The 12395-nt window shown below is 45.7% G+C and overlaps 1 protein-coding gene across 1 annotated transcript in view; it reads left to right on the top strand.

Annotated features, from left to right (window-relative positions):
* The first annotated feature begins 2156 nt into the window (after nucleotides 1-2156).
* Nucleotides 2157-12395, top strand: part of GRIK5 (glutamate ionotropic receptor kainate type subunit 5) — a 28640-nt gene continuing 18401 nt past the window's right edge. The window contains exons 1-7 of the mRNA XM_033084420.1: nucleotides 2157-2160; nucleotides 4393-4557; nucleotides 5256-5353; nucleotides 6204-6369; nucleotides 8949-9127; nucleotides 10574-10627; nucleotides 11897-12058. Coding sequence (XP_032940311.1) covers nucleotides 2157-2160; nucleotides 4393-4557; nucleotides 5256-5353; nucleotides 6204-6369; nucleotides 8949-9127; nucleotides 10574-10627; nucleotides 11897-12058 — 828 coding nt within the window. The remainder of the gene's footprint in view (nucleotides 2161-4392; nucleotides 4558-5255; nucleotides 5354-6203; nucleotides 6370-8948; nucleotides 9128-10573; nucleotides 10628-11896; nucleotides 12059-12395) is intronic.

Genomic DNA, 12395 nt, shown 5'->3' with positions numbered 1-12395 from the left:
CAGTATAATTTTGGGTTAAATTCTGTGTATTTTTGGTGTAATTTTGGGTTAAATTCCGGTATTTTTGGGATTATTTTCAGTGCAATTCCAGTGTAATTTAGGTTTAATTTTGGGTTTAATTCCGGGTATTTTGGGGTTATTTTCAGTGTAATTTAGGTTTAATTTTGGGTTAAATTCTGTGTATTTTGGGATTATTTTCAGTGTAATTCCAGTGTAATTTCTGCATTAATTTTGGGTTAAATTCCGGTGTATTTTGGGGGTATTTTTGGGTTTATTCCAGTGTAATTTTGGGGTAATTTCTGCATTAATTTTGGGTTAAATTCTGTGTATTTTGGGATTATTTTCAGTGTAATTCCAGTGTAATTCCAGTATAAATTTTGGGTTAAATTCCAGTATTTTTGGGATTATTTTCAGTGCAATTCCAGTATAATTTTGGGTTAAATTCCGGTGTTTTTGGGATTATTTTTGGGATTATTCCAGTATAAATTTTGGGTTAAATTCTGTGTATTTTGGGATTAAGTTTGAGTTAAATTCTGTATATTTTGGGATTATTTTCGGTGTAATTTTGGGGTAATTTCTGCATTAATTTTGGGTTAAATTCCGGTATTTTTGGGATTATTTTTGGGATTATTTTTGGGATTACTTTTGGGTTCATTCCAGTGTAATTCCAGTATAAATTTTGGGTTAAATTCCGTGTATTTTGGGGTTATTTTGGGTTAAATTCCGGGTATTTTGGGATTATTTTTGAGGTAATTCCAGTGTAATTTCTGCATTAATTTTGGGTTAAATTCCGTTATTTTTGGGATTATTTTCAGTGTAATTCCAGTATAATTTTGGGTTTAATTCCGTGTATTTTGGGATTATTTTCAGTGTAATTTCAGTGTAATTTCTGCATTAATTTTGGGTTAAATTCTGTGTATTTTGGGTTCATTTTTGGGGTAATTCCAGTATAAATTTTGGGTTAAAATCCGGTGTTTTCGGGATTATTTTTGGGATTATTTTCAGTGTAATTCCAGTATAAATTTTGGGTTAAAATCCTGTATTTTGGGGTTAATTTTGGGTTAAATTCGGGTATTTTTGGGATTATTTTTGAGGTAATTCCAGTATAAATTTTGGGTTAAATTCCTGTATTTTTGGTGTAATTTTGGGTTAAATTCCGGGTATTTTGGGATTATTTCCAGTGTAATTTTGGAGTAATTTCTGCATTAATTTTGGGTTAAATTCTGTGTATTTTGGGGTTAATTTTGGGTTAAATCCCGTGTATTTTTGGTGTAATTTTGGGTTAAAATCCTGTGTTTTTGGGGTTATTTTTGGGGTAATTCCAGTATAATTTTGGGTTAAATCCCGTGGTTTTTTTGGTGTAATTTTGGGTTAAATTCCGGTGTTTTTGGGTTCATTTTTGGGATTATTCCAGTATAAATTTTGGGTTAAATTTCGTGTATTTTGGGGGTAATTTCAGTGTAATTTAGGTTTAATTTTGGGTTAAATTTCGTGGTTTTGGGTTCATTTTTGGGGTAATTCCAGTATAAATTTTGGGTTAAATTCTGTGTATTTTGGGGTTGAGTTTCGGTTAAATTCTGTATATTTTGGGATTATTTTTGGGGTAATTCCAGTACAAATTTTGGGTTAAATTCCGGTATTTTTGGGATTATTTTCAGTGTAATTCCAGTGTAATTCCAGTATAAATTTTGGGTTAAATTCTGGTGTTTTCGGGATTATTTTCAGTGTAATTCCAGTATAATTTTGGGTTAAAATCCTGTATTTTTGGTGTAATTTTGGGTTAAATTCTGTGTATTTTGGGGTTAATTTTGGGTTAAATTCTGTGTATTTTTGGGTTAATTTTGGGTTAAAATCCTGTATTTTTGGTGTAATTTTGGGTTAAATTCCGGTATTTTTGGGGTTATTTTCAGTGTAATTCCAATGTAATTCCAGTATAAATTTTGGGTTAAATTCCTGTATTTTGGGGGTAATTTTGGGTTAAATTCGGGTGTTTTTGGGGCCCGCAGGCGGCGGAGCCGCGGCCGGATCCCCTCCCCCCCCATGAGGAGGGGGCGATGCCGCCCCCCGCCCCCCCCGCGCTGCTGCTGCTGCTGCTGCTGGAGGTGGGGGAGGGGGCAGCGACCCCGCGGGGACCCCCGGGCCCGGCCCCGCTCCGCATGGGTGAGAACTGGGGGGAAAATGGGAAATTTGGGAAATTTCGGGGGTTTTTTTGTGATTTTTTGTGATTTTTTGGGGTTTATTTGGGATTTTTTTAAAATTTATTTGGGATTTTTTTTTTAAATTTTTTGGGATTTTTTTTTAATTTATTTGGGATTTTTTTAAAATTTATTTGGGATTTTTTTTTTATTTATTTGGGATTTTTTTTTATTTTTTGGGATTTTTTTAAAATTTATTTGGGATTTTTTTTGTTTTTTTGGGTTTTTTTTGTTTTTCTGGGGGGTTTATTTGGGGGTTTATTTTGGGTTTATTTGGGATTTTGTTGGGGGTTTTTTGTGAATTTTTTGGGGTTTATTTGGGAATTTTTTTTATTTTTTTTTTGTTTTTTGGGTTTTTTTAGGGGGGGTTTATTTGGTATTTATTTGGAGTTTTTTTTACTTTATTTGAGGTTTTTTGGGATTTTTTTTTTCTTTTTGGGGGGGTTTTTTGGTGATTTTTTGGTGTTTTTTTGGTGTTTTTTTGGGACTTATTTTGGAGGTTTTGGGGGATTTTTTTGGGTTTTTTATGGGAGTTTATTCGGGATTTATTTGGGTTTTTTTTACTTTATTTGGGGGTTTTTTTGTGATTTTTTTTGTTTTTTGGACGGTTTTTTGATTACTTTTTTGGGTTTTTTTTCAATTTTTTTGGGATTTATTTGGGGTTTATTTGGAGGATTTTTTGGGGTTTTTTTTTAGTTTTTTTTGATTTTTTTGAGGTTTATTTGGGATTTACTTTGGGTGTATTTGGGATTTTTTGGGGGGTTTTTTGGGGTTGATTCTCTATGGGATTTTTGGGGCTATTTTGGTTTATTTTGGGATTTTTGGGGTTTTTTAAGGCCTGGATATTTTGTCCCGGTTCTGCCCGTTTCTGACCCGGTTCTGTCCCGTTCCAGCCGCCATCCTAGATGAGTGCTGGGGCTGAATCGCTGTGGGGTTTTTTTTGGTTCTTTATTGGGATTTTTGGGTTTTTTTGGGTTATTTTGAGTATTTTAAGACTGGGATTTTTTTGTCCCACTTCTGTCCGATCCTGTCCCAGTTCTAACCAGTTTCTAACCCCGTTCTGACCCAATTCTGACCCATTTTTTCCCCCCAGCCGCCATCCTGGACGAGCGCAGTGGCTTGTCTCTCTATGAGATTTTTTGGGTTTATTTTGGATTATTTTGGTTATTTTGGGGTTTTTTAGGACCAGGATTTTTTTAGCCCAGTCCTGACCCAGTTCTGACCCGGTTCTAACCCAGTTCTGTCCCGTTCCAGCCGCCATCCTGGACGAGCATGGGTGGATTGTCCCTCTATGGAACTTTTGGGTTTATTTTGGGATTTTTTGGATTATTTTGGCATTTTTGGGGTTTTTTAAGACCGGGATTTTTTTGGGTTGATCCTGACCTGGTTCTGACCCGGTTCTGACCCGGTTCTGACCCGTTTTTCCCCCTCAGCCGCCATCCTGGACAAGCACGGGGGGCGTTGATTCTCTATGAGATTTTTCAGGGTTTATTTTGGGATTTTTGGGGGTTTTTTTGGGTCATTTTCGGTTTTTTGGCACCGGGTTTTTTTTGTCCCGGTTCTGCCCAGTCCTGATCCATTTCTGACCCGGTTCTGTCCTGTTCCAGCCGCCATCCTGGACGAGCACGGGGGCGTTGTTTCTCTATTCAATTTTTAGGTTTATTTTGGATTATTTTGGGATTTTTTTAATTATTATTTTGGGATTTTTGGGTATTTTAGAACCGGGATTTTTTTGTCCCGGTTCTGTCTGATCCTGTCCTGTTTCTAACCTGTTTCTGACCCGGTCCTGACCCGGTTCTGACCCGGATTTTCCCCCCAGCCGCCATCCTAGGGGGTGTTGATTCACTATTGGATTTTTCAGGGTTTTTTTTGGATTATTTTGGGTTTATTTTGGATTATTTTGGCATTTTTGGGTATTTTAGAACCGGGATTTTTTTGGGTTGGTTCTAAACTGGTTCTGCCCGGTCCTGACCTGGTCCTGACCCGGTTCTGACCCATTTTCCCCCCCAGCCGCCATCCTGGACGAACGCGGGGGCTGAATCGCTGTGACGTTTTTTGGGTTTATTTTGGGTTTTTTAAAATTATTTTGGTTATTTTGGGTTTTTTAAGACCGGGATTTTTTTGGGTTGATTCTGACCCAGTTCTAACCCGTTCCTGACTCGGTTCTAACCCGGTTCTGACCCATTTTCCCCCCCAGCCGCCATCCTGGACGAGCGCGGGGGCTGCGGCCGCGGCGAGCGCCTGGCGCTGGCGCTGGCCCGGGAGCGCGTCAATGGCCCGGGGGGGGGGCGCCCCCCGGCCCGGCTCGAGGTGGAGGTGTTCGAGTTGTCCCGGGACAACCAGTACGAGACCACCGACACCAGTACGGCACCAGCTCATACTGGTTTATACTGGTTTATACTGGGAATCACCAGGAGAGGGCGCTGGGGTTACTGGTTTGGACTGGTTTGGACTGGTTTGGACTGGGAAGGGTGTGGGAGTTGTCCCGGGACAACCAGTATGAGACCACCGACACCAGTACGGCACCGGTTCATACTGGTTTATACTGGTTTATACTGGGAATCGCCTGTAGAGGGCGCTGGGGTTACTGGTTTGGACTGGTTTGGACTGGGAGGGGATTGGGAGGGACTGGGAGGGACTGGGGAGGGACTGGGAGGGGATTTGGGGTTACTGGTTTATACTGGGATGGACTGGGAGGGGCTCGGATTTTGGGGGAATTTTGGGATTTTTTTAAAATTATTTTTTTGGATTTTTTTTTTATTTTTTTGGGGATTTTTTTGGAATTTTTTGGGGATTTTTTTGGGCTTTTTGGGGGTGTTTGGGCTCGAGGGATTTTGGGGATTTTTGGGGGGGTTCAGGGGGATTTTGGGGTGACCCCCTGACCCCCCCAAACCCCCCCCCAGTGTGTCAGATCCTGCCCAAGGGCGTGGTCAGGGCTGGGATTTTGGGGAATTTTGGGATTTTTTTTGGGATTTTTGGGGGGTTTTGTGGGTTTTTGGGGCTCGGGGGGTTCAGGGGGATTTTGGGGTGACCCCTGACCCCCCCAAACCCCCTCCACAGTGTGTCAGATCCTGCCCAAGGGCGTGGTCTCGGTGCTGGGTCCGGCCGCCAGTCCGGCCGCTGCGGCCACGGTCAGTCACATCTGCGGGGAGAAGGAGGTGAGAGACCCCGAAAAACCCGAAAATCACCCCAAAATCTGCCTCAGGACCCCCAAAATCTGCCTCGGGACCCCCAGAAACCCCCAAAACCCACCCAGGAACCCCAAAAAACCCAAAAATCACCCCAATTTCACCCCAAATTCCCCGATTTCACCCCAAAATCCCCCCCAAAATCCCAGATTTCCCAAATTCACCCCAAATTTCCCCAATTCCAGATCCCCCACATCCGCGTGGGCCCCGAGGACGCCCCAAAAACCCCAAATTTCCCAAATTTCACCCCAAAATCCCCAAATTCACCCCCAAAATCACCCCAAAACCACCAAAAAAAACCCTAAATCCCCAAATTTCCCAATTTCCCCCCAATTTCAGATCCCCCACATCCAGATGGACCCCAAGGATGCCCCAAATTCACCCAAAAAATCCCAAATTCACCCCAAATTTCCCACAATTTCCCCCCAAATCCCACAAATTCCCCCCAAATCTCCCAATTTCACCCAAAATTTCCAATTTTCCCCCCAAATTTCAGATCCCCCACATCCATGTGGGCCCCGAGGACGCCCCAAAAACCCCAAATTTCCCCAAATTTCCAAATTTCACCCCAATTTAGATCCCCCACATCCGGGTGGGCCCTGAGGACGCCCCAGAGACCCCAAAAATCCCAAATTCGCCCCAAATCCCCCAAATTCACCCCAAAAATCACCCCCAAAAACCCCAAATTACCCAAAATTTCCAATTTTCACCCCAATTTAGATCCCGCACATCCGGGTGGGCCCCGAGGACGCCCCAGTGACCCAAAACGCCCAATTTTCACCCCAAATTTCCAATTTTCACCCCAAAATTCCCATTTCAGATCCCGCACATCCGGGTGGGCCCCGAGGACGCCCCCCGCCCGCCCCTGCTCCGCCTGGCCTCGCTCAGCCTCTACCCCAGCAACGAGGACGTGAGCCAGGCCCTGGGGGGGCTCCTGCGCAGCCTCCGCGCCCCCCCGGCCTCGCTCATCTGCGCTCAGGCCGAGTGTGAGTCTGAAAAATAAATTTATTGTGTTTTATTTGGGGTTTTTATAAAGATTTATTGGGTTTTGTTGGGGTTTTATAGGGTTTTATTTGGATTTATTAGGGTTTTTTTTGGAATTATTGGGGTTTTATTTGGATTTATTGGGGATTTATTGGGATTTGTTGAGATTTTTGTTGGGATTTATTGGGGTTTTATAGAAATTTATTGGTGTTTTATTGGGGTTTATTGGGATTTATTGAGATTTATTTGGGGTTTTATTGGGATTTATTGGAGTTTTATTGGGATTTATTGGGGATTGATTTGGTTTATTGTGTTTTATTTGGGATTTATTGGGGTTTATTGGGATTTATTGGGATTTTTTTGGGGTTTTTTGGGGTTATTTGGGGTTATTTGGGGTCTGGGGGCTCCTGCGCAGCCTCCGCGCCCCCCCGGCCTCGCTCATCTGCGCCCAGGCCGAGTGTGAGTCTGAAAAATAAATTTATTGTGTTTTATTTGGGTTTTATTTGGATTTATTTGGGTTTTTTTGGGATTTATTGAGATTTTTGTTGGGATTTATTGGGATTTTATAGGGATTTATTGGGGTTTTATTTGGATTTATTTGGGTTTTTTTGGGATTTATTGGAGATTTATTGGGGATTTATTGGGACTTATTGAGATTTTATTTGAATTTTTTGGGGTTTTATAGGAATTTATTGGGGTTTATTGGGGTTTTATTGGGATTTATTGAGATTTATTGGGGTTTGTTGAGATTTATTGGGGTTTTATTGATATTTGATTGGGTTTTATTGGGTTTTATTGGGATTTATTGAGATTTATTGGGATTTATTGGGGATTTTTAGGATTTATTGGGATTTTTTGGGATTTGTTGGGATTTATTGGGGCTTTATTTGGATTTATTGGGATTTATTGGGATTTATTGGGGTTTATTTGGTTTTTTTGGGGTTTTATTGGGGTTTATTGGGATTTTATAGGGATTTTATTGGGGTTTATTGGGGTTTATTGGGTTTTATTTCTGTTTTATTGGGATTTATTGAGATTTTATAGGGTTTTATTGGGATTTATTGGGATTTATTGGGATTTATTGGGATTTATCGGGTTTTTTGGGGGGTTATTTGCGGTTATTTGGGTTTTGTTTGTGTTTTATTGGGATTTATTGGGATATATTGAGATTTTATTGGAATTTATTGGGGATTTATTTGGTTTATTGGGTTTTATTTGTGTTTTATTGGAGTTTTATAGGAATTTATTGGGATTTATTGGGGTTTTATTGGGATTTATTGGAGATTTATTTGGTTTATTGGGGTTTATTGGGGTTTATTTGGATTAATTATGTTTTTTTAGGGATTTATTGGGGTTATCTTGGGATTTATTTGGATTTATTGGGGTTTTATTTGTGTTTTACTGGGGTTTTATTGGGATTTATTGGGTTTTATTTGGGTTTTTTTGAGATTTATTGGGTTTTTTGGTTCCAATTTTGGTTCTGATTTTGGTTCTGATTTTGTGTTTATGGTTCTGATTTCGATGTCCCGGTTCTGACCCGGTTCTGACCCGGTTCCAGGCCTGCTCAGGCTGGAGGAGCTGGTCCGGCCGTTCCTCATCTCCCGGGAATCCGTGTGGATTCTGGTTCTGATTTCGGTTCTGATTTTGGGTTCCCGGTTCTGTCCCGGTTCTGACCTGGTTCTGATCCAATCCCAGGCCTGCTCAGGCTGAAGGAGCTGGTCTGGCAGTTCCTGATCTCCCGGGAATCCGTGCAGATTCTGGTTCTGATTTTGGTTCTGATTTTGGGTTCCTGGTTCTGATTTTGGTTCTGATTTCGGTGTCCCGGTTCTGACCTGGTTCTGACCCGGTTCTGACCCGGTTCTGACCCAGTTCTGACCCGGTTCTGATCCAATCCCGGGCAGTTCCTCATCTCCCACGAGTTGCTCTCCATGCAGGTCCTGGGGCCGATTTCAGTGTCCCGGTTCTGATTTCGGTTCTGATTTCGATGTCCCGGTTCTTTCCTGGTTCTGACCCAGTTCTGACCCAGTTCTTTCACAGTTCTGACCCGGTTCTGACCCGGTTCTGATCCAATCCCAGGCAGTTCCTGGTCTCCTGGGAGTTGCTCTCCGTGCAGGTCTGGTGCCAATTTTGGGATCCTGGTTCTGATTTCGGTTCTGATTTCGATGTCCTGGTTCTGACCCGGTTCTGACCCGGTTCTGACCCGGTTCTGATCCAATCCCAGGCCTGCTCAGGCTGGAGGAGCTGGTCCGACCGTTCCTCATTTCCCGGGAATCCGTGCAGTCCTGGACCGATTTCGGTTCTGATTTTGGGTTTATGGTTCTGATTTCGGTGTCCTGGTTCTGATTTCGGTTCTGATTTCGATGTCCCGGTTCTGTCCCGGTTCTGACCCGGTTCTGGTTCCGATCCAGGCCTGCTCAGGCTGGAGGAGCTGGTCCAGCAGTTCCTGATTTCCCAGGAGTCGCTCTCCGTGCGGGTTCTGTTCTGATTTTGGTTCTGATTTCGGGTTTATGGTTCTGATTTTGGGTTCCTGGTTCTGTCCCGGTTCTGACCCGGTTCTGACCCGGTTCTGATCCAATCCCAGGCCTGCTCAGGCTGGAGGAGCTGGTCCGGCAGTTCCTCATCTCCCGGGAGTCGCTCTCCGTGCGCGTCCTGGACGCCGAGCAGGACCCGACGCCGCTGCTCAAGGAGATCCGCGACGACAAAGTGCCCACGATCATCATCGACGGCAGCGCGGCCACGGCCGGGCTCGTGCTGGCCAAGGTCCGGTTTGGGGGGTCCAGGGGGTCAGGAGGGTCCAGGGGATTCAAGATTTGGGGTTTTTTGGGGTTTTTTTGGGGATTTTTGGGGGTTTTGGGGCGTTCTCAGTGCCCACGATCGTCATCGACGGCAGCGCGGCCACGGCCGGGCTCGTGCTGGCCAAGGTCCGGTCTGGGGGTCTGAGGGGGTCTGGGGGTTCAGAATTTGGGGGAGTTTTGGGGTTTTTTTGGGTTTTTTTGGGGTTTTTTTGGGCGATTTTAGGAGAATTTTGGGATTTTGGGGCGCTGTTCTCAGCGCCCACGATCATCATCGACGGCAGCGCGGCCACGGCCGGGCTCGTGCTGGCCAAGGTGAAATTTGGGGAGGGTTTGGGGGTCCTGGGAATTCTGGGGGTTCAGGATTTGGGGAGTTTTGGGGGAGTTTTGGGGTTTTTTGGGGATTTTTTGGGGTTTTTTGGGGGTTTTTTGGGGTTTTTTTTGGGGTTTTGTGGCGCTGTTCTCAGTGCCCACGATCATCATCGACGGCGGCGCGGCCACGGCCGGACTCGTGCTGGCCAAGGTGAAATTTGGGGGGTCTGAGGGATTCAGGGGGTCTGGGGGGTTCGGGGGGTTTGGAATTTGGGGAGTTTTGGGGTTTTTTGGGGTTTTTTTGGGGATTTTTGGTGGTTTTGGGGTGCTGTTCTCAGTGCCCACGATCGTCATCGACGGCAGCGCGACCACGGCCGGGCTCGTACTGGCCAAGGTCCGGTCTGGGGGGGTCCTGGGGGGTCTGGGGAGTCTGGGGAGTCTGGAATTTGGGGAGTTTTGGGGTTTTTTGGGGATTTTTTGGGGTTTTTTGGGGGATTTTTAGGGGTTTTGGGTCGCTGTTCTCAGTGCCCACGATCATCATCGACGGCAGCGCGGCCACGGCCGGGCTCGTGCTGGCCAAGGTCAAATTTGGGGGGTCTGAGGGATTCAGGGGGTCTGGGGGGTTCGGGGGGTTTGGAATTTGGGGTTTTTTGCGGAGTTTTGGATGGTTTTGGGATTTTTTTGGTATTTTTTGGGTATTTTTGGGGATATTTGGGGATTTTTTTTTGGGTATTTTTGGGATTTTGGGGGATTTTTGGAATTTGAGAATTTTGAGGATTTGGGGGGATTTTGGGGATTTTTGGGATTTTTGGGGATTTTTGGGGATTTTTGGGGATTTTTGGGGATTTTTGGGGATTTTTGGGGAATTTTTTTTTATTTTTGGGGATTTTTGGAATTTGAGAATTTTGAGGATTTGGGGGGATTTTGGGGATTTTTGGGGATTTTGGGGATTTTTTGGGATTTTTTGGGATTTTTTTGGATTTTTTTGGATTTTGGAATTTGAGAGTTTTGGGGTTTTGGGATTTTTTTGGGATTTTTTTTGGATTTTTTGGGTTTTTTTGGGGATTTTTTGGGTCAGTTTCCCCCCCGCTGCCCCCCCCAGGCCTCGGAGCTCGGGATGACGTCGACGTTCTACAAATACATCCTGACCACCATGGTGAGTGACCACTGAGTGACCACTGACCCCTGAGTGACCCTGAGTGACTGCTGAGTGACCACTGACCCCTGAGTGACCCTGAGTGACTGCTGAGTGACCATCGAGTGACCCTGAGTGACCACTGATCCCTGAGTGACCACTGACCAACTGAGTGACCACTGACCCCTGAGTGATTGTTGAGTGACCACTGACTGACCCTGAGTGACCCTGAGTGACCTCTGAGTGACTGCTGAGTGACCACTGACCAACTGAGTGATTGCTGAGTGACCACTGATCCCTGAGTGACCCCTGAGTGACCACTGACCCCTGAGTGACCACTGATCAACTGACCATGGAGTGACCACTGACCACTGACTGACCCTGAGTGACCCCTGAGTTACCACTGAGTGACCACTGACCCCTGAGTGACCCTGTGTGACCAATGACCCGTGAGTGACCACTGAATGACCACTGACCAGCAGTGACCGCTGAGCACTGGCAACTGAGTGACCCTGAGTAACCTGAGTGACCCCTGAGTGACCCCTGAGTGACCACTGACCACTGAGTGATCCCTGAGTGACCCCTGAGTGACTCCTGAGTGACCAATGATCCAAAATTACCCCAAAATGACCCAAACTGACCCCAGTGACCTCAAACTGACCCCAGTGACCCCAAACTGACCCCAAACTGCCCTGAATGACCCAAAACTGACCCCTTGACCACCAGGACTTCCCCCTGCTGCGGCTGGACTCGCTGCCGGCCGCTCAATGACCCCAGACTGACCCTGAATGACCCTCAATGACCCAAACTGACCCTGAATGACCCAAACTGACCCTAGTGACCCCAAAGTGACCCCAAAGTGACCCCAAATGACCCTGAATGACCCAAAACTGACCCTGAATGACCCAAACTGACCTTGAATGACCCCAAACTGACCAAAACTGACCCTCAATGATCCCAAACTGACCCTGAATGACCCAAACTGACCCACAATGACCCAAAACTGACCCCAAACTGACCCTGAATGACCCAAACTGACCCTGAATGACCCAAAACCGACCCCAGCTGAGCCAGACTGACCCTGAATGACCCCAAAACTGACCCCAAACTGACCCTGAATGACCCTGAATGACCCCAAACTGACCTTGAATGACCCAAACTGACCCTCAATGACCCAAAACTGACCCCAGTGACCCCAAACTGGCCCTGAATGACCCAAACTGACCCTGAATGACCCCAAACTGACCCCAGTGACCCCAGACTGACCACTGACCCCACACTGACCACCAGGACTTCCCCCTGCTGCGGCTGGACGCGCTGCCGGCCGCTCCGGCCACCGTCCTGGGCTTCTCCATGTTCAACACGAGCCACGGCTTCTACCCCGAGTTCGTGCGGAGCCTCAACATGTCCTGGCGGGAGAGCTGCGAGCTGGGGCCCTACCCCGGCCCCGCGGTGAGGGGGGGCCCAAAATGTGGGGAGGGGGCTGGAAAAAATGGGGGGCACAAAAAAATGGGGGGGACAAAAAAACCGCGTGGAAAACGGCCCAAAAATGGGGGAAATGGACCCAAAAATGGGAAAATGGACCCAAAAAACCCCATGGAAATGGATCAAAAATGGGAAAATCGACCCAAAAAATCCCGAGGGGAACCCAAAAATGGGGGGATCCCGAAAATGGGGGAGGGACCCCAAAAAAAATGGGGGGGACTGAAAAAAAATGGAGTGGGACACAAAAATCCCCATGGAAATGGGTCCAAAAATGGGGAAAATGGACCCAAAAAATCCCCAGGGG

Source organism: Catharus ustulatus, chromosome 39 (assembly GCF_009819885.2).
Source record: "Catharus ustulatus isolate bCatUst1 chromosome 39, bCatUst1.pri.v2, whole genome shotgun sequence".
NCBI lineage: Eukaryota > Metazoa > Chordata > Aves > Passeriformes > Turdidae > Catharus > Catharus ustulatus.
This window is presented reverse-complemented; position numbering and strand designations above follow the sequence as displayed.